General features: G+C 43.4%; 1 protein-coding gene across 4 annotated transcripts in view; it reads left to right on the top strand.

Annotated features, from left to right (window-relative positions):
- Positions 1 to 23,043, top strand: part of LOC137620766 (uncharacterized) — a 256,783-nt gene that overhangs the window by 183,998 nt on the left and 49,742 nt on the right. For all 4 annotated transcript variants that reach the window (XM_068351178.1, XM_068351179.1, XM_068351177.1 and 1 more), the window contains exon 6: positions 2,321 to 2,510. In XM_068351178.1, coding sequence (XP_068207279.1) covers positions 2,321 to 2,510 — 190 coding nt within the window. The remainder of the gene's footprint in view (positions 1 to 2,320; positions 2,511 to 23,043) is intronic.

The following is a 23,043-nucleotide window of genomic DNA, read 5'->3' as shown; positions in this document are numbered from 1 at the left end:
TTCAGACGCATTCTCAATATGCTGTTTTTTAACCTTTGAATTTATAAATCTTTGTTATTACCAATAGATTTAAAAATCTAGAAGCCATTGAAGGGAAAATTGTGATCTAAAAACATATAGTATCACATATGCAAAAAGCTTCAAATGAAAAAGTAAAACTTCCAAAAATATAAAATCATCGCCACCAGCAAAAATAAATTGATAAAGTACTGTACTATATAAAAAATTGAAATCTTGAAATGTGAAGCTATAGGTTTTTTTTTCATTGAAGGGTTCATCTTCCTCCAGAAGTTTACCGATTTAAAAAAAATATTGAAAACTGAGAAAGATATATCATATTGAAATAGAGGTTAAATTAATGGGCCTTATGATAGGAAAACACTTATCTTAGCAAAATAAATCAATATCTGTTTGAGACTCAAGGTAAGGATGGCAGGTTCATCCTTGCAAAGATACTTGGACATGATGTGTCCTACCATGCTCAAATCAATCAATCAATCTTATGATGAGGAAAAGGACAAGGAGGGGATTTGTCAAGTTACAGACAAATTAAAACAAAATAAATTTTCAGAAAACAGGATAAGACAGTGATGAGACTGCAATTCAACTTATTGTATTTAGGTAAACAATTACAACTTTTTCTTGAGCACTTCTAAGTTAACTGATTTCATAAAAATGATAAGTGCTCTTTTACATTTCAAACATCACAATTCTTTTTGGGCGAGCTAAGAGCTAGGAGACGAAAGTTATATATAATTAGTTCTTACACTTTAAATATCTACTTAAAAAAAGACCAAGTATAATTTTACACAAAGTACTTAAGGTGGTGGTCCTGAACACGGGAGCGATACGAGCCCTTTTACTCTGACAGAGGCTCCATCCCGACTGCCGGTAAGGCGTGGCACACCGTAGGACGTGTTAATGGCTTCATGGGGAGATGCCACGTGTCCTAGGGGTATTGAAGTAGTAGTCCGTTTTGTCACTAACCGGATGTTCATCCGGAAGCCCTTCGTCTCCTGGCTGCAGCTTTCCCAGGCAATCTGTAAGAACATTGAGGTGACAACAAAAACCCTTTGTCAGCAGATTGAGACGGTGACAGAATCCTGTCGCTGGTGGAAGCTGAGGCAGCATGCCTTCTTAGGCGAACCAGCAGGCAGAGGTCATAATGGTAGTGACCCTTTTTTCCTCTCTTCCTTCCCCTCTCTCTTGGGGTGCAGAGGTCAAAACATTATTTGCTTGATCGAACATTTTGATGCTGGTAAGCTTCCACAATGGACACTTCTGTCTATATTGATATAAAAGTCCCCCCCCCATCCTCCATACAAGGATGGTTTGTATGTAGAACCCATTACTTTATATTAGCCATACATTGATAGTACTGTATATTCTTACAAGGATATAAGTCTTTCTGTGACCACCTGACCATTGACCTCTGATAATCCATTTCTCAAAATTAGAAGGTGTCAGAAGTCAATGCCCTACACCTCTTAGGGTCTTCTTCCCACCTAAGGATAGGTTTCCTATGTTAAAGGATGAGGGTTTGCCTTTGTGTAAGAACAAATCACAAATCTTTTAAAAGTAATTTATTTTTTTCATAACCACAAACCTGAGTCCTTCAAGTTTCACTTCCTGCCACAACAACCACACATGCGCTAGGGGAAGGTTTGCTGGTGAAGAACCAAGCTTTCCTGCCATCCACCAGTAACTACTGACACCCCTTGTTAAAATTTTAGCAGCCGAGTTCCAGTCAACCTGAAATCTTACTACTATTAAAGAACTTGGATTTGTATATTTAGGAAAAATGCAAGTTACTTTTAAAATTTGTGATGTTTAATTTTGAAGGTTACATTATTTTAGTTGCTCTACATCTGTTGGAAACAGTTCTTCTATTATTTGAGTGATTTTAGATATCTAGATATGTTAGAAAATGAATATAAAACTAATAAAAGAAAAGTTTTGTTTTTAACTTTTAGAGAAACAGTTGAGATAACTTTGGTTACATTTGATAGTTTTTGTTAGTCGAATAATTAATATTGGTATGTTAGTAATGTACATTAGGAGGAGTATTTTTCATATGCAAATGAGCAGGGATTTCATCTTGTGAAGGAATCCATCTACATGAGTGCATTTATTAAAGTTTCACCTTAAGAAATGCTTCCTGTAGGAACACTTCAAGGAGACTTGCTTTGGAAATCTGCATGCTTTGTCAGAGGAGATTCCTCAGTAGCATTTTGATAATTTTTAATTTAGTTTTATATGATAAATAAATAAAAAAAAAATGTAGAGTGTATCACATTAAGTTCTCACAAATTTCCTTCAGGCAATATCTGAACAGATGAAGTTAGAAGGCCATAGTCCTGGTCCAGAAGAGTGTCATAGCAAATGGAATTCTCTGGTGTCTACCTATAAGTACCATAAATCAGAAGCAGAGGCAACGGGTACACTCCCACTATGGCCTTATTACACAAGAGTTAGACATATCCTCAACAATGTTAATGTCCCCCTTACAGGTAAATGGTTTTACAGTATTGTACAAAGTTTGTATGTTTCTGTAAGCAGCTTTGTTTTTATTAATTGAGGATGAGGATGTACTCAAGATTTACATATGTTTACAGATCATAAACTTCCTTGTCGATGTCGCTGATGTACTTTTCTGAACTAGTATCCTAACGGCTGAAAAATAAATTTTTTTTGTAACTACCATCCTGTAGTTTTATCAGTAAAGTATAACCTCACAATAACGAAACCATTTAAAATGAATTTGGGATATAATGAACCAAATCCAGATAACCAGAGTTATGTCTGGTGTGGCAATGCAAAGGTCACTGCAAGAAGAAGTATGTACGTTAATTCCAATACAGTGATGCCTCAGGATACGAAAGTAATCCGTTCAGGATACGGTTTCGTATCCTGATTTTTTCGTATCGTGAGTCGCGTTTTACATGTAAATAGCCTAATCCGTTCCAAGCCTTACGAAAAGACACCTTTTCTTTCATAAACACGCTAAACTGTAGTAATAAACATGCAATGCAGCCATTTCTATCATTCAATAATTAACCCAACCGTTAAAAACAGCCTAATCCATTCCAGAAACCACCATGATATTATTCAATAATGTAGTTATAGCCTAGTTATCCCCTCCAAGCCCTAAGAAAACGGTCCGTTTTCTTTACTACTGTATAAAAGTTACGGTACTGTATGTAAAGCATTTGGATCAGTGAAGGTGTATTGTTACCTGTACGTACACCTAAATTAAGGATTGATACCCTGAAAAAAAGGTTACAGTTAATTAACAAAAAAGTTGAAACTTACCTTTTGATTGAGACGATGTCCGATAGCGAAGTCGCGGCAGAGGAGGATGGCATAAGACAAAAAACGTAACAAGTGACAGACTACGTACAGTAATTTACACACTTAACACATTAACACTTAAACTTTACGAAATAAAAAAATGGCAGAAATAATTAACACTTAACATTACGTGTGGAAAACTATAAAATGAAAGAAAAAATTACTTAAACAGTTAACGGTAACATAAAACTTAAAATTGAATTTTTTTTTTTTTGCTTTTTTATAACTACGTTTTTCATATTTTCTAAATTTCTTCTACTTCTTCATCACTTTCTTTTTTCTGTTTCTTTTCTTTACTTTCACCTTCTAATTCTTCATCACTTCCTCTTTTCTGTTTCTTTTCTTCACTTTTACCTTCGTCTTGGCCTACTAATACTGCTGGCCTCTTTAATAAGAAACTATCCATTGAAGCTTGTTTCTGCCTACTTTTCAACACATTTCTAAAATGCGTTAGGCAAACGTCATTGCAGTGTTGAAGCGCACGGTTGGTATAAACTTTTTCTGGATGTTCTTTTTCGACGAAGTCTGCCATTTTATGGAAACATGCGAGAATTTCCTTAATGTCTGCCGTTTTCAAAGGTGTAACATCCTCCTCATCACCGCTAGAGAACTGCTCTTGAACAACACTCATTTGCATCGTCTCCAACTCCTTCAGGTCGTCCGTCGTCAACTCCTCGTGGTGCTCCTCGATAAGTTCATCTATATCCTCGGCCCCATGGACGTACCAAGATGTACGATGTCAGCCACCTCAGACTGCTGAATGGGTTCAGGATCGTCAACGATCTCGGCTTCGCCTCCAGGCTTCCTGAACCCCTCGAAGTCTCATGCAGAGACAACATCAGGCCACAGCTTCCTCCAAGATGAGTTCAGAGTACGCCTCGAAACTTCCTGCCAAGCGAGATCGATGAGTTTGAGGCATATCACGATATTAAAGTGATCTTTCCAGAATTCACGCAGAGTGAGGTTTGTACTTTCTGTGACTTGGAAACATCTCTGGAAGAATTGCTTCGTGTACAATTTTTTAAAATTAGAAATAACTTGCTGGTCCATGGGCTGGAGGAGAGGGGTGGTGTTAGGCAGTAGATACAGGACCTTTATGAAGGAATACTCGGCCAGAAGTTATTCCTCGAGGCCAGGAGGGTGAGCTGGAGCATTGTCCAACACCAGCAGACATTTCATAGGGAGGCGCTTTTCTTCCAAATATTTTCGGACAGTCGGACCGAAGCAGACATTCACCCAATCAATGAAAAGTTGCCTCGTTACCCAGGCTTTAGCATTCGCCCTCCACATCATGGGAAGGTTCTCCTTGATGACTTTGTGGGCTTTGAAGGCTCGGGGATTTTCAGAATGGTACACCAGCAGGGGCTTTATCTTGCAGTCCCCACTGACGTTTGCGCAAAAAGCAAGGGAAAGCCTGTCCTTCATAGGCTTATGTCCGGGTAGCCTCTTCTCCTCCGCCGTGATGAACGTCCGATGAGGTATTTTCTTCCAGAAAAGGCCAGTTTCGTCGCAATTGAAAACTTGCTGCGAACTGTAGCCTTCCTGCAGAGTCAACTCTTCAAACGTTTTAACAAAGGCTTCGGCGGCCTTCGTGTCCGAGCTGGCTGCCTCCCCATGCCGTACCACTGAATGAATACCAGTCCTTTTCTTGAATTTCTCGAACCACCCCCGAGAAGCTTTGAACTCTGGGGGTTCCTGCTGGGATGTTCCTTCTCCTGCCCCTTCTTCGGCCTGAGAACGCACGAGATCACCAAAAATGGCGGAGGCCTTCTGGCAAATTTTAGTCTCAGTGATGGTGTCTCCTGAGATCTCTTCGTCTTTGATCCACACAAGAAGCATCCTCTCCATCTCGTCATGCACGTGGGTTCTCTTGTTAGAGAAAATAGTGATGCCCTTAGAAGGTGCCGCTGCTTTGATGGCCGCCTTCTGCTTCAGGATGGTGCCTATCGTAGATGGATTCCTGCCATACTCCTTGGCGATCGCACTTAAACGCATGCCAGACTCGTACTTTTTCACAATTTCGAGTTTCGTCTCCATCGAGAGCATCGTCGTCGTCTTCTTTCCTTCGGCAACATTCTTGGGACCCATGGCTACAGTGTTAAGCTCAATACGTAATACACTACGCACGTTATATACAGTACTATGTATAGTAGACACTAATACAGTACAGTGCACAGTAACGAATGTTTAATAACGATAACACGTGGCGTACGAATGTATTTAACACTACATCAAACAAGCGAAAGCACACAATGTCTGTTAACGATACCGCAGTGGGAACGAAAAGAGAGAGAGAGAGATGAACGCCCGTGCGTAAGCAAGGTGGGATAGTTGCTGACCAATAGGGAAGTAGGATTTTATGGCGTCAGCTAGCATCTGAGTAGGGAGATAACCAATGGGTGAGCGGGACGCTGTAAGTGAGTTTACCCAAGTTCAAAGTCTGGCGGCGCGCGCTTTTTAAAATTACTCTCGGCGACGAGTTGGGATCTCGTAAGCTTTTCGTATCCTGAAATTTTATTCGCATACTGGGGCATAAAAATCTTCGAATCGCTTTTCGTATCCTGAATTTTTCGTAAGCAGAAACTTTCGTATCCAGAGGTATCACTGTACTGTATGGGGAACGGCAGTACAGAGTCGACGCACTGACTAGGGGAGATCACCCTTAGCAAAGGGGAGCTCCAATAGACTGCAAAGTCCTAGTATGGGAGATCATGAACGAATGCAGCATGGTGGACCAACGGATTTGCCAAGGAGGGCTAGGCTAAGCCTAAGAGGTCGAAAAAACTGGAGGATCAAAGGCAGGCAGGCAAAGGGGCTCAGTAAACTAGTATAACCGAGTAAAAAACCCTCTAAGGGTAAAATGGCCGCTGCCAACGAGACCAGTAAGAAACACCTGATCGCGATCGGCGAACCCGTGTCTGACAAAACTACCACTCTTTAAGCTAGGCTAGCCGGGACTGACACGCATAAAACTAAAACTTAAACTACATTAATGCATAGTAAAAGTAAATACAAAACAGCGCCCAAGGCATCGTAATGCTAAAATAAAGCTAGCTAAAGTGATACTAGTGAAATAATACTAAGTGAACACGAAATAAAAAGGGTACTGTAGTCACGAACTCGACATGGCGCCCAATGGCTAGCTGGACTCTGAGCACCCGGCTGCCTCATCGCCATAAAAAAGTTAACTAACCATCCCCGAGAGGATCTAAAGCAGTTACAGCTAAATCAAACTGTAAAAGGAGAGGGTACTCAACTTTGATGACGAAAGGAAAGCCATCATACTAGGAATAACTCCAAATAGCTGAGAAAAGGCGCACTTGACAAAATACGAATGCGTAGGTAAGGTGCGATCAAAGGAATGAGTTTATCAGTGACGAACAGTACTATGAAGGGAGAGGATATGTAACGGCTCCTCACCTATCCTCCTCCTTAGATTCCTGGACTGGGTTAAGTCTGTTTGGGGTGCAGATATCTATGGTTATCTACGGATGCGTCCCTGATTATACACGATATTTTAGGATAGTCATTCCGTGGGTTAGAACCCTGTGAAACCTGTCGGTAATTCTTTTGTAATATCACTCACAGAAATATTATACAGTAGGAAGCTGCCGGAAGGAACTTCTATCAGGACGACATGGCTAACACACCCAAAAATAGATTTTTCCTACGTCAAAATCCGTTTTATATTTATTTACTGTGCATTTATTTACATAAAAGTAATAAAATAATTTTTACCTTATATATAATTGCCATGTCTTCATATTAAACGGATTTTGAGTGAAGTGAAAAATCTATTTTTGGGTGAGGTAGCCATGTCGTCCTGATGGAAGTTCCTTCGAAGGTAGCTTCCTAGGTATATTTGACCTACAGTGATATATCCCAGAGAATTTACCAAAGGTATCCAGAATTCTAACTCTTGGAGCGAATATCCCTTAAGATTTTACGAAGGGATATCACGTAATATCAGAGGACGTATTCTTGACACGTCTCATGGCTATCTACGCCCCCAATAGAGCTTTCACTTCGAGGGGAAAGAGAGGCAAGAATAAGGAGAGTCGTTCCAGAGACATCGCTCTCGACGATCCCTGCTGCTCTGCAAATAGTGCGCCTATCCGCCACCGCGAGGCGCCACCGTCATTCTTTGTAGCTTTGTAGGTGTTGCAGATATAGTACTATAGGGAGGGATTCATTATCCTTTTGTCCCAAAAGAGGGTGGGTCCATCAGGACGACATGGCTACCTCACCCAAAAATAGATTTTTCGCTTCGCTCAAAATCCATTTTTTGGGCTCAAGCCATGTCGTCGTGATGGAAGTGTACCAGAGCATTAATGTATCTGTGGATTTTCAATAGTACTGTTCATCTCGAGCTAAATCTTTCCTCTTCGGTCTTTAGACCTAGAGACACGATGTTACCGTTACAGTATACATCAATCAGCTGATCATGAAATATGTCAGTGCTTCCTGCCCCCTACAGGGAAGAGTCTGGCTAGACTCGAGGAAAAACCTGAGGATTGTGAGTTCAGGGAACAATCTAGCAAACAGTTTGTATATTAGTGTCAACATATATGTAAAGCATAGTCTGTACTAGGATGGGATTGGTTTGGGCAGATTACTGTACCTCCCGGGTCTGTCGTGAAGAGACGGACAGGTTTATATATGTGTAGGAAACCTTAAACAGTAAAATGAACAGTCTAGTACAACAAGATCTTACCTGTTTGCCTGGAACACCATGAATCTTAGTTATGGTATTTACTTAAATATCAAAAGAGTCAAAGATGCTCTGAATTATAGATTCAATGAAATATTTGGGGCGAAAGAGACGCAAATATTCGTTCTATTGTTTATTACAAAAATAGAAATCATGGTTGTAAACAATTACAATGTATGCTGAATAATTCTGCATAAAAGCATAAACAGTAATAACAGGATAAATAGGGTTTGCCTGAAAAGGAAAACATTAGCCACTCTAAGGGAAATATGAAGTTTCGCTATGCAATCTGTTGTTACTAGGAAGACTGTGCATATAAGAATGCCTGGCACTTGTGTCAGTTTATTATGCTTAATGTCACATGTGTAGGGAGAACAGTCTATAGTGTTATCACTTAAACACAAAACTCAACACGATATGTCTTACGAGTCTATCGTGTACACCTTTCACTATAAGTCCCTAATAGTGCACTGTTCTTCGCAGTAATCAAGCAGCAGGTTTTATTACACTGCCCGCCGCCACCACATGAAATTTAATTTCTTGTAATTGCTTCGCGTAGTGCTTGAAGAAGACCCTCGAGGACTTCCATCCAGTATAAGCACGAAGACTTTCAAACGACATCGTTTGGAAGAAATTCAGAGACGAGGCAACTTTCCTCGGATCATGACCTGCGGGTGTACTGTCTGGATCCGCTCTGCGAATGAAGTAGGAGATTTTCGCCCTAATCTGTTTCAAGGATAACGTTGAACCGGAAGTCTCTCCCCTGAAAAGCTGACCTCCCTTAAAGTCTGAAGTTCTACGAAGATAGACCTTTAGGCATTCCACTGGGCAGAGGGATGCTTCTTCCTTCAGAGGGCAGATTCTCCAGGGACCCCACCTCTTAGTGGGCAGCTCGTTCTTGGCGAGAAACGTCGGGTCCAGAAAGAGGTTCAGTTCTCCATTGTCTGTGAACTGAATGTGGCCATCATCCCTCGAGAGGGCCGCTATTTCGCTAACTCTGGCTCCCGAGGCTAGTGCAAATAAGAATATCACCTTCTGAGTCAAGTCTTTCAGCAAGCAATCCTCATTGTTCAGGGTTGATGCTAAATGAAGAACTTTGTCCAAAGACCATGAAATGGGCTTAAGAGGAGCTGCGGGCCGAATTTTTGCGCAGGCTTTAGGGATCTTGTTGAAGATTTCGTTGGAAAAGTGTACCTGGAAGGCGTAAAGTATTGGTCTGGCCAAGGCGGATTTACATGTAGTAATCGTATTGGCTGCTAAACCTTGTTCGTGAAGATGGATGAAGAAGGACAAACAGAAGTCCGTATAAATCTCCTTAGGTTTCTTCGCCTTGACAAAGACCACCCATTTCTTCCAGGAAGACTCATATTGTCTTCTTGTTGATTTTGACTTGTATTCTTCTAGGAAGTTGATACTGTCCCTAGAAATCCCAAACCGTTTCTTGACCGCTAAAGCGAGAAAATCATGAGATGAAGGTTCTGGGTTTTCACTGATGAAGCTGAGACAGTCAATTTCTGCACTTGCTGAGTCAGAACTGGGTCCGGCTACGGGATCAGTTTCAGGCGTAGTTCCGTCACTAGGGGGAACCAAACGCTGTTGGGCCACTTGTGGGCCACTATTGCTGCCGTCCCCCGAAAGGATCTCAGTTTGTCGAGGACTTTCAGCAGAAGGTTGGTTGGAGGGAATAGGTAGATCTTGGACCATCTGTTCCAATCTATGGACATTGCATCCATTGCTTCCGCTAGAGGATCCTCGTATGGGGCTACTTACCGGGGTAGCTTCTTGTTGTCGCTCGTTGCGAAGAGGTCTACTTGCAGTCCTGGGACTTTGCGTAAGATGAAGGAGAACGATCTTGCGTCTAGGGACCATTCTGACTCTATCGGTTTAGTTCTTGATAGAGCGTCCTCTGTCACATTGCGGAACCCTTGAAGATGGACTGCTGACAAGTGCCATCTCTTCTTCTCCGCTAGGCGGAGGATGGCTAGTATCACTTGATTTATGTGAGGCGATCTCGAGCCCTGTCGATTTAGGCATCTCATTATGACTTCGCTGTCTAGAACCAGACGGATGTGGATTGAGCAGCGGAGTTTCAGTTTCTTTAGGGAAAGAAAAACTGCCATGGCTTCCAGAAAGTTGATGTGGAAGGTTTTGAAGAGGGGAGACCAGGTTCCTTGGACTTTCCGATAATGAGAGTGACCTCCCCACCCTTCCTTCGAGGCATCCGTGTGAACGGTGACTGACGGTGGAGGTGGTTGTAAGGGAACCTTGTTCTTTAGGTTCTTGGCCTCCGACCATGGCTTGAGTAGGGATCGCAGACGATTTGGTGTCGATCTTTTTAGATCTCTTCGAGCGTTTGATGCGTATTTTCTCCAGACTCATGATGCATCTTTTAATTGTGCTCTCAATACTGGATCTGTCACTGAGGCGAACTGGAGAGACCCCAACACTCTCTCCTGTTGCCTTCTTGATATCCTTGCGGATCGAAAAAGGCTTCTGACAGATCCTGCTATCTCTTTCCTTTTCTTTGATGGAATGGAAAGGCAGTGCGACTGCAAGTTCCAGTGGACTCCCAGCCACTGAAACTTCTGAGCTGGAGACAGACGGGATTTTTCCAAGTTGATCTTGAATCCTAAGTGTTCCAGGAACTGGATCACTTCCTTGGAGGCTTGCCTGCACTCTTCTTCGGATGCTGCCCACACCAGCCAGTCGTCCAGGTAGGCTACCACTTGGATTCCTTTTAGGCGTAGTTGATGAATGACTGCATTCGCAAGCTTGGTGAATACCCTTGGAGCTATGTTTAGTCCAAAGGTCATGGCTCTGAAGACATACTGCCTTCTTTGTAGTTTGAATCCCAGGTAGGGGGAAACTTGACGGCTGATCGGAACATGCCAGTACGCATCCGTCATGTCTATGGAGACTATATGCCCGTTTGGGCAACAGGGTCCTGATGTGTTGAAGCGTCAGCATTTTGAACTTGTAGTTCACTATGAACTTGTTGAGTGGTGACAAGTCCAGAATTACTCTGAGCTTTTCCAAGTCCTTCTTCGGAACACAAATATCCTTCCTTGGAATCTGACAGACTTCGCTTTCCTTATAACTCTTTTGCTCAAGAGTTCCTGAACATATTCTTCCAATATGGGGGTTGAGTGTTGGAAGAATTGAGGGAAGGTTGGTAGAGTTGAGCTCCAACTCCACCCTAATCCGTTCTTGATTAGGCTGTGGGCCCAGGGATCGAAGGTCCAACGATCCCGGAAGTACAGTAGAAGAGTCTCCCTCCTACCGGTAGCATCTTACTGTGAGTGCTGGGAGGAGGATTTACCTCCTTGGCCACGTCCACCTCTGTTGCCCCTACCTCTGGAGGGGGCGTCTGGAGGAACCTCGAAAGGATCCTCGAGACTTCGGCCGAAAAGTCGTAGACTGCCTTTCAAACACTGGAGTGAACACTGGTGACTGAGTCGCCAGTGTTTGGGGCACCAGTTGGAAGGTAGTGGGTGGTTGTGCCATCGTCTGGGACACCGTGGCCATGGGAAGCTGCTGTTGTTGCTTAGGCCGAGAGGGCACTTTAGGTCGTTTTGATCTATTCTTTGGCTGGGGACCCTCGTCAGCTGAAGATTTCCTTTTGGAGGACAAGCCCCATTTAGAAAGAAGGTTTCTATTTTCAGTGGCGGCTTTGTCCACGACCTCTTTGACCACTTCACTTAGGAAGAGGTCTTTTCCTCAGATGTTAGAAGCTATCAGCTTCCTGGGTTCGTGTCTCACCGCAGCCGAGGCGAACACGAACTTTCTGCAAGCCCTTCGGGCTTTAATAAAGTTGTACAAGTCTTTAGTTACTGTCACCAGATGGGCTTTGGCGAAGACCATGTACATGTCCGGGGTATCTGGAATGCTTGCCATTGTCTCCAGGCCAGTCTGCAGACACAAGGAAGCGGCTAAGCGTTCTTTTGTCTCCTGTTCCCTACGCAGGAGAAAGTCCGACAGCTTGGGGAGGTCTTCGCCGAACTGACGTCCGGCAATATCTGCCTCCAGCTTCCCGACTGTGAAGGTGTTGTGGACATCCTTCCAGTCCGCATCTTCTGATGGGAAGGCAAGGGAGAAGGGTCTACACTCCTCCAGTGTAGGGCACGGTTTCCCTGCCTCAACTGCCTTTAAGGCTGCCTTAAGCCCTTTGTCCATAAAGGGAAAGGCACGTTTAGGGTCAGCAATGAAGGACGGGTGTCTTTTGCTGAGAGCCGGCACCTTAGAGCTAGTGAAGGCCCTCTCTTTTAAGGTGGTGGTATATAAGGCCTAAGCCTTAGAGAGTTCGAGGACAATAGATTCCTTCGGCTCTGTTTCCTCTCTGGATGCGGGTTCCATCCTGAGACGGACATAGCAATCCGGGTAGGCCCCTTTGCTGGGCCAGAACTCAATTTCCTCTACTGGGACAGTGCCCAGTTTTTCTGAGAGGAAGATCTTTCCTCCCGACATGGGCATGTGCTCTGCGTACCTCCAGGGGTTAACGTCAGAGAAGGCGGGGAGATCATTAACGTTTAGCTTCTTTGGAGCCAAACGTGTCGCAACTAGTTGATGCATCTCAGTCCGAAGAGAGGCCTCCTTCTCGGACGATTTCTGTTGCATGTCCTGCACCATGGACAGCAACAAGTGCAAAGTACTCGTGATCGAATCTAGTTGGGGTGCAGTGGAGAAGGTAGAAGGCACCGGCTCATTCACTGTGGCCGATGACACCGAAATCGTTTCGGCTTTCTCAGTTTCTGGCTCAGGTGGAACGTCATCCGCCTGATCCAACTCCTCCACTAGGAGATTGTTCTCGGTCTCCTCTGAGACAACTGACATGTTGTCTTCTAGTTGGATACTCTCTAAGGCATCCGAGACTTCAGGTTCTACCAGAATCTGAACCAGGGGAATCTCAGGTTGAGCCTGGGGAATAACTGCATCCGAAGATGCCCTAGGGAAAAGACAAGCCCTCATCTTTTCATTAGGAAGGTATGGGCCAGAAGTATTCTTCTGGAAACCCCTGACCCATTTACGCAGCTTTTCCCTTGCTGCGTCCCTTGACTCAGTGGACTTTTGGTCATCAAAAGCCTCTCTTACCAGTTTTTCGCAAACGGTACATACCTGCGGGTCCCAAAACTTGAGAGCCCCCTTGGTGACTGCGCAGCGAGCATGGGCCCTGCACATGTCGTGGCTGCAGAAGTTCTTACTGCGGACCCTGCAAAAGCTATTCCCGCACTCGGGATACTCCTCCTGTAAGGAAAGGAAAAGTCTATTAGTATTCGGTGAAATTCTCAAATTTCAACATACATATAATATTTTATATCAGCTTGGATAGGGTAAGCTATAAGTAGGAAAGACACCTACATGTGTTTCCTGTCCAGCCAATTGCTATGACCTCCTCCAATATTGAGAGTAGAATTTTTAAGAATTCCGAGAGGAAGATGATATCCTATGATATAAAGTGTCTCTTAACACAATCTTCCAGTTTCAATATTGGGGATTAAGGACAATAATGGATCATAACCATTAAAGGAAGAGAGAATCACTCTCTTATATGTGATGGTCTCACAATAGGCTGCCCATGAAGCACCTTGTAGGTTGGAAAAACTTTGGGCTGCAGCACTGACTATTTGGTAACAAGTTGCCAGTCCTGTCAGGCCTACCGGCACCTGCCGGGCCTGCTGGCACCTTCCGGCGTCTGCCGGGCAGGCCGGCACTATTCTGGGCTATTGAAGGCAAATATTGTATTCATAACAATGTGTAATAGGCCGCTGGCAACGGCTCTGCCGGCGGCGGCGGTTCTTCCGGCCGGCAGCCGAGGATCCTTCCATCAAGGGGACCCAGCGGCAGTCGGCGGCAGATGACTAGGTAGGGATGGCCAGCTGCCGGCCGGCAACTCAGCAGCTGGCAGTCGGTTCCGGAATGTCCAAAGTCTTTGGGTTGTCGGTCAACTATGTTCCCAACAAGCGGCGGCAGGGCAACTGCCGGCCGGCAGACAATGGACATGGCCCAGTATTAAAGTATGAGAAAAAGAAAGGATGGAGGAAGGCAAGGGCTCAGCTTTGCCGACCTGCATCCGGAATGAGGGTTCAAGTGGAAGGGGGAATAAAATTTGGGCTTCCACGCAAACATATCCCTATCATAAGGGCTATGGAAGGCAGTCCAAGGGAGGACCGATGAACACTCTAAAGAATATGAGGATACCCGGCGGCAGCCCGGCGGCAGATGGGGAACCTCAGGCCAGTCCTACAAGAACCCTAGGGTCAATGTAGAACGACGGCCTGTAGGGTGTTGGATCATTCAACACGAAAGAGATAGCGGGGACGGGGTAGGTGTCCTATAGGTAAGGTAATGCCCGAAGGCACTACCTAACCTGAAGGATTCTGGTCTTATGAAGTAACCTCAGGTAGGGGAAATCATTTCCCCAGGTTGGGTTAGTCAAGGGAGAGGATGTCCGTAGGACACCAACTCGCAGGAGAGCAGAATCTCGTACTAGAGGCCCTAGGCAGTGAAGAAATCCTTTCTTCGGCCTAGGGTCTACCAGCACAGGACTGTCTGCTAGGCCAGGGAAGGGGGAATTGTCATACAAAACCCCCAAGTATGGCCTAGGGAGGTCTAGCCTCCTGAAAGAGCAGATTAATCTGACATGGGAAATCATTTCACCAAGACAGGGAGATGCCTAACACAGACTGATACTCTGATGTCCCGTCCTAAACTCAAAACCGACTCAGTGGTTAGGAGAAAGAAAACTGAACGTCTCAGTAAAACTTTGCCAGAACTCTGTTCACAGCAAAGAAAACTGAGAATAGCCTAGGCTAATCAGAGGGAAGGGGATTGCTCTTAAATCTCCTAGGAGATTGGTATTAACTTAGAAGGTCTAGGAGGTGTCAGTCTCCCCTTAAAAGTCAATACAAGAGCAATGGGGACATGTATGAAAGTATACTAAAGCCCCTAGGCTAGTAGCCTAGGAGCATTGAGAATCGATCACCGAAACTCTCTGTATACTATCTTGGAAGAGGAAAGCATAATTAAGTAATATAAAAAATGTGTAAAATATTGCCTGTGCTTCAATAAAACTTTACCAGAAAGGTTATATCATGCATGAAGTGTGAGGGTGCCTAGGCTAGGAAGCCTAGCACTCGTGAGGCTCGATCATAAATAGCCAAATTCACGACAACAATGACATAATATAAGAATCCCTAGCTAAATATCTAAATAGCTAAAGTTATTAAAGCGTAAAAATGCCGGGAAAGGGTCGTTCTGGCTAACTAAATGAACAGAAGAACGACCGCGTCACTGACGCCATCCGGCTGGCAACAGCTCTTGTTACGTTAATTACGATCTCAATCGAAAAGCAAAACTGGCAAGAGCTTACATTTACACAAGATAAAGATATTACTTAACTTTACAGAAACTGATGAGGCTGGGGAAGACATCATAGCGTCCAAAATACTCCAAAATAGCACGAGAGAACAGGGAAAAACACCGGTCTAGCGAAGCTACGAGAGAAAGAATGATGGTGGCGCCTCGCGGTGGCGGATAGGCGCACTATTTGCAGAGCAGTAGAGATCGTCGAGAGCGGTGTCTCTGGAACGACTCTCCTCATTCTTGCCTCTCCCCTCGAAGTGAAAGCTCTATTGGGGGCGTAGATAGCCATGAGACGTGTCAAGAATACGTCCTCTGATATTACGCGATATCCCTTCGTAAAATTTTAAGGGATATTCGCTCCAGGAGTTAAAATTCTGGATACCTTTGGTTAATTCTCTGGGATATATCACTGTAGGTCAAATATACCTAGGAAGCTACCTTCGAAGGAACTTCCATCACGACGACATGGCCTTAGCCCAAAAATCCTATATCAATGAAATTAACTTTTTCTGTGTAAGTCAAGCTTAAAAAATGTAAACGATGTCAGTGGATTTCAAGCTACCATTATCGAGGATATGTGCACATACAGATAACAAATCGTAATAATCTAATATCCAATTGTTCTTGCGCAAATATAAATCCACGTTTTTTATGTAGATATGGTTCAGCACAAGCTGGTTTAGCCATAAAAACTTTTAACATGAGGTGTCAATGACCCTCCACTAGTTAGTGGGCGATAGCCCAGGCTGCCCTCCCAAAATTTTCATCTAGCAACTGAGCTCACTTTTAATTTGACTACAGTTGAGCAAAGACATTCATTTCTCTATCTCTCCAAGAATTTCCTATTTAACTGGCTGTAATAACTTTATTTTCTTTTCCTTTCCAGGTATAATTTTGGTTTGAGGACTGCAAGTCATGCGGTTATGTCCTGGCATATGAAGCAACCTTGCAATACCTTTGTCGGGTAAGGAGCCAGATACTCGCCGGCTTTTCCCTTTATGCAGATGACACTCCTGCATGGAGGCTTCTTCTTGCTTCGAGTGTCAGGAGTGGCCATCCTCCTAGTGGGAACAGTACAGTAGACGTAGGAAGACGAAGTCTAAAGGGGTTTTTCACCCTTAAGTTCATCCTCGAAGGGCAAGAAGTCCCAACTTCTTTCTTCTGCAGCCAGTGCTCTCCCGCCCGCCTCTAACCGTTCAGCTTTTTCCGGAGGTCAGTTGGGTAAGAGTGATGACCATTTAACTCCTGGACAACCTTCTAAGGAAGACCCCGTTGCCTCCCCTCGAAGGGTGGTTTTTTAGCTTGACACCTTGCGTCAGCTGTGGCCCTCCTTTGGACTTTCAGGTTCCCCCACTAAGGATATGCTTCTGGAGGTGTTTAAACTAGGGGCACAGCAGGAGCACACATCTGCCTCCGCATGTGTTGGCCTCGACCCTTCTCCATCCTGAACCGGTAGAACGGAGTCCCTTACAACTGGTCTCGTGCCTCTGACAGAAACTTCCCTCGTAGTTCCTCTCCCAATGGAAGTTCTGAGAGCAGGTTCTCTGCCGATTTCTAGTCTAGCATGCGACCTCACCTAGGTAAGCATGCGTGCCGTTTATGCTCAGCAAGAGGTTTCATGCAATCCTGTTAGATTATTTCTAGTTTTTTTATGTATCTGAAAATAATTTATCTGAAATGCTCTAACTAGAGTTCTTTAGGTCTCTTACTTAAATAGTTTTAAAATATTAATGACGAGACAAGTTGGTAACAGTTATAAAATAGATAGATTAAATTACTTTAGATATTTTACATAATATAAATCTTTACACCTCGATCTACACTCACCTGTGCTAAATCTGGGGAGATCTCAATAGTACTGTATTCAATGAAAGAAATATAAAAGACGCTTACGTGCTACTTTGAGACAAGAGCACTGGTTCGTATTGGTTTTGATCAACAGATTAACACACGTAACTGACATTAACAGCAGGTTACATAAAATTTTAGGTTAAGTAATACACCAAGTAACAAAAACATCGATTATAGAGACTTCTTAACACTTGGAAAACAATGCTCACAATAAATGGTACTATTGATCACTTTAGAAACCATATGCAATTCTGTATCTAAACAATGGTTGATTATTGAGATCATACATACTAGAGAACAGTAACTGGAGCTTAGTTTGTCTTTCATCGACGTGTCTTCTTTGTAGGTTGACCCAGAGATGTGTCCTTTTTCCCAGATCTGGTGTATTTATATCCACGCTTTGGTTCAAGTTACTGTATATAACTGTTGCGTGATACCCATAAAACCTTGTCCCAAAACGTTTATCTTAAAGGATCTTTTTAATAGAATTTGATGTTTTCATAATATTATAAAGGGTAAATAAGAATATTCCTATTTACTTGATAAAAGTATTTTCTCAAAGAAATCCCTATTTACTAAGATACTATCATAATTTTGAAGGAACCTTCTCCTCAACTTCTGCAAGAAGTTGGGGATCCTGCTGAACCTAGAGAAGTCCAGCTTCAGTTCAAGCCAGAGAGTGTTTCCATCCCCAGACAGGGATCTGAGATTCAGGAAGTTAGTAGAGACTTTTGTGGAAGGGAAATCACTTCCTGCCCACTAGTGGCAGCAAGTCCTAGGACATCTGTCATCACTGGAGAAGCTGGTCCCCTTCAGGAGGATGCATCTTTGCTCAGTGCAGTGGGCTCTGAAGAGCCGGTGGTCTGAGACATTCAAGCACCCTGCAACCTTGCTGTCAGTTCTCCAAGAGATTGTTACAAGTCGGCTGAGAGAGGAAAACCTCTTACAGGGATCCCCTACAGTTTTCTTCCCCCAAAGTACCTTCTGTTCTTGGTTGTTTCTCGCCAAGGTTAGGGTGTTCACCTAGGAAGGGAGCAGGTCTCGGGTCTATGGTCACAGAAGGGCAAGGCCTTTCACATCAATTTCTTGGAGATGAATGTGACGTAACTAGCGTTACTCCACTTTTCAGAACTCTCAGAGATCACTCTGTGAATGCTGATAAGTGACAACTCCACGGTAGTGACCTACATCTCCAAACAAGGAGGCAAAGCCTCTCTCCTGCTCTGTCAACTAGCAGTAGAGATCCACAAGTGGGCTCAAATCAATGCAATATCTATATTGCCGAGGTTTATCTCCTGGAAGAGGAATGTCATTGTGGACCATCTGAGTCGACCAGGGACGACAGTTGGTTCCAAGTGGTCCTTGCTTCCTCTAGTGGCGAAGAAGACTTTTGACTGTATGGGGTTCCCCATTGCTAGACATGTTTGCCACTCACCTGAACAACAAACTCCCGGTGTATTGCTCTTCAGCCCTGGACTCAGCTGCAGCAATGGAAGATACCTTCCAGCACCCAAAAGAACATCTGGAGGTCAGAGTAATGCTAGTACCCCTAAGGTAGCCAACAGCGGAGTGTATCCAGACCTGCTGGAACTACTTGTGAACATTCCAAGAGAACTTCTAGAATGGCCAAACCTTCTTTGTCAACCACATGTAAGAAAGTTCCTCGAAGCAGTGCACTGCCTATAGCTTCACAGCTGGAAACTATGCAGCATCTCCTCCAAAAGAGAGGTTTTTTGGGACCAATTGTGAAACAACTTTCTGGATACCTCTGAAAGTCATTCACAGCAGTCTACCAAGCCAAGTAGGAAATCTTCTGTGATTGGTGTCATAGGGGGAATATTGCTCCACTCAGGCCACTATTGCTGATTACTTAAGTGTTCCTGAGGAACGAGAAATCCCTTTCATTCACTGTGGTGAAGGACTACCACACGGCCTTTAGCCAGGTTTTCAGAGTGAAACGCCTTGCTCTCTTCTCTTCATGGGAACTTTCCGCACTCATTAAAATCTTTTAGCAGACTTATCCTCTGCAAGAACTTAAACCCCCCTCCTGGGATGTGACAAAGGTCCTTTAACTCCTAGAAGAAAGTCCCCTATGAACCCATACAGAAAGCCATGTACAGGAATTTTACCCTGAAAACTCTCTTTTCCTTACCTTAGCTGTACCTAAGAGAGTAAGAAAGCTACATGGACTATTTCACCTTATATCACACTCCAGATAGTGGAAAGAATTAACTTTATTTTTTGTTCCCGAGTTGGTGGCCAAAACTCTAAACCCAGCCAAGAATGATTTAAGATTTGACTCTTTCTCGATAATGTCTCTCAAAGAGGGAACTGACAACCAGGATAATCTTTTACTCGGTAACGTAAGAGAAGACCGTAAATATTTGAAAAGGACTGCGTATCTTAGGCCTCAAATTTCTAATTAATTTGTAAGCGCAGGTTGCTCCAAAAAGAAAGTGTCCAGAAATGCAATTTCCTTTTTGCTAAGCAAAACTATCACAAGACCTTATAGATCCTCAGGGGAAGGGACCCCATCGAGCACATGATACCCGTGGTCTTGCCCCAACCCTAGCATTTCGCAAGAACCTCTTGGTAGCTGGTGTCTGGAAGAGGCAAAACACAAAACACTTTCATGACTCACTACCTGAAAGATTGCACTTACAGATTATTGTATACTTTCTTTAGGCCCTATTATTGCAGTTCAACAATTAGTCTAACCTAAAAACTCTTACAGGACACCTAGTTTTTTATCAAAGGCATCAGATATTCTCGGCATTATGACATTATTAATGTGGATCCAGACTGGATGTGATCACGATTGGACCTGGAGCTCTCTATTGGAACAAACCCTAATGCATGTAAGATTAACATGCCTTGTTCAGTTATTTTTTATGTTTGATATAATACATTAATCTAACATTTAATGCTCATATGGCTTCACTACTGTCTTATACTAGACCTAAAATGGATTGGATATTTCAGCCCTGCTTCTTTAGGAGCCAGTTGAATAATCCTTTTTTCACTTTACTCACACATATAAGGAGCTGTACATGTCAAAGAGAGAGATTGAGTGGTTAACTCTAAGCAGAGACAACTTCCCCCCCACCTAAGGAAGATTCCATGTAAATGATTTAGAAGTTTGTATCTGCATAGGAATAAGCTACAAATTTTTAAAACAATTTACATTTTTCCTGGCTATGCAAAAGTGAGTCACTTAATTAAAGGTCTTGCCTCAACCGTTCCACGAGTCTTTGACCAGTAGATAGTGACGTAAGCCATTCAAGGAACCTACTATGATGCAATCAAACCCTTTTTCATTTTAGATTGTCTGGTTATGGGAAATGGAACGGAGTAACCCATTTAAATGACTCGGGTTTCTATAGCTTCGAAAAATATAAATTGTTTTAAAAATTTATAGTACTGTAATATGTTCTTGAAAGGAATTACAATAATTGGTGATGCTTTATAATAGATAGGTTGCAATACAAGAAAAATGCACTCCCTATTTTAACTTACCATTTATTTGCAGTTGATTGCCATATCTTCCCATTATTTTTTATCTTATTTTTGTGTAGTGGAGTACGAGCATAACACAATTCTCACCTTTAGAACACCTCCCCATTAATTCTTCAGTAGTCATGGATGGAAATGACTGAATGAATGCGTGTTTTATCACTTGGCGACATCTGCAGAGTTTTGAGACTTCGCGCTTGTCCTGTGTGGCCACCCGCATAAGATTGTTTCAAATTTTTGTGGAAGCATCTTTCCTACAACCTCCATGCTCATTGCATCCGATGTGACCAAACCCTAAGGGCTAGCAATTCGTCCCGTTCACTTCTTCCTTCAAGAGGTTTATCGAAGGACGTCGCCCTTCAGGTAAAAGTCCAAGCCATGTTCAAGAAGGGTGCCATCCAGAAGGTTTCTGACGACCCGTCGGAAACCTCCCGGAGGGTACCTTTCTCTAACATGGTTTGGACTTCTTCAGTTGACTCTTTCTTGTAGGGCCATGAATAAGGTTGTGCTGCAGACTCCATTCAAGAAGGAAACTGCAGCTATGGTGAGACAGGGTGTCAGACCAAGGTACTTCATGATCACACTTGGTATAAAAGTCGTGTATTTCCAGATCTCAGTTCATCCACCATCAATTAAGCACCAATGAATCGTTCTGCACGAAAAGATATACTGGTTTTAAGTGCTGTGTTTCAGCCTGTCGACAGCACCTCAGGTGTTCACGAGTGTTCACTCTTGTTTCAACCTGGGCCCATCCCAACAGCATTCGTCTGCTTCGTTACCTAGACGACTGGTTGATTCTAGCAGACTTGGTAGAGACCTTTCTCCTTCACTGAGACAGGCTTATTAAGTTTTGCCTCGATTTGTGGATCGTGGTAAACTTTGAGAAGTCCTCTGAGCAACCCAAATAAAGTCTGGTATATCCAGGTAGGCAGATAGACACCTTACTGGGAAAAGTGTTTTTATTGTAAAGCAGAATTGAAAGATTCAAGGAAGTGGCTTGTCACTTTCTGATAGGAGGCTCACTTCAAGCTCATCAGTGGCTTTGCCTAGTAGGGCACTTGACATCCCTGAAATGTCTAGTTCCCAACGGCTGCCGTCGCTTTCGTTCACTTCAGTGACATCTAAAGAGCCTATGGTCTCAGAGCAGGGACCCTCCGAATTGGCTTATTCTGGTAGGCTTGGAGCAGAGGAAAGACTGGAATTGATGGATGCTTGATTCTAGCCTTATCAAAGGGATAGATCTTCTTTCCCCTCCCCCAGGCTTGATGCTCTTCATGGATGCATCAAAAGAAGTTGTGGTGAAATCATAATCTCTGATAGCCCAAAAAATAGTGATCCAGAGTTCATAATTTTCTCTCTGAGAAAACAACAACAGTAGGAATTTTAAGCACTTTAATTAAATTACAAATTAAAGAAATCAACTCATGTTTATCTTAATTCTCGCTGGTATTCACCTAATGCAAAGAGACAAGAACTAACCTGGTGGTTTTATATAACTCCCCATACATATTTGGCCAAACAAGCAAATTTACGACTTATATAAGATACTCAGATAGTTCCATGTCTTCATGAAGGCACAGGAAGTGATATGAAATGGGTCTGGTATTGCTTGCCATTATCATTCACTATGGTAAAAAGGATCAAACTCGGAGTGGCTTCTCGATGTCCATTCTGAATGCCATCTATGCTAAGCCGTGAAGAGGATGCCATTTGTGAAAAGGGATTTTGACGAAGGAAAAATCTATTTCTGGGCGAGAGACCTGTGCCGCCCAGTGATGCTCCTATAGCACCATTTCTAAGGAATATAACTGCTAAAATATTACCAGAGAAAAAATGCATAGGAATGCTAGGTTGAACTAGCTCGCTCACCTATTGGTGTCGGTATAATCTAGGGCGTAACAGACCAGAGGTCTCGTACCATTTAGATATCTCCTCTTCAAAATCCCTCAATAGTGAGGTGCGGTTCAGCCTCCCCTGCCGCGCAGATTAGTACTACTAACTCTACCCACGCTTGCCCATCACTCCCTGTAGCACCCCTAAGTTTGGGGTCTGATCAGGGGGGGACAACTAGGGTGGGTTCACTGGGCGGCACAGGTCTCTCGCCCAGAAATAGATTTTTCCTTTGTCAAAATCCCTTTTCTGGGCTCAACCTGTGCCGGCCAGTGAAATAGTACCAGAGAAACAAACCCAAACTTCAGTAACTGTAAGTGAGGCAGGTAAGAGGAAGAAGATGGCAAGACATAGTACATTCAGGAATT

This window comes from Palaemon carinicauda, chromosome 27 (genome assembly GCF_036898095.1).
Source record: "Palaemon carinicauda isolate YSFRI2023 chromosome 27, ASM3689809v2, whole genome shotgun sequence".
Taxonomy (NCBI): domain Eukaryota; kingdom Metazoa; phylum Arthropoda; class Malacostraca; order Decapoda; family Palaemonidae; genus Palaemon; species Palaemon carinicauda.
Note: the sequence above shows the minus strand (reverse complement) of the source record. Positions and strands in the feature narration are given on the sequence as shown.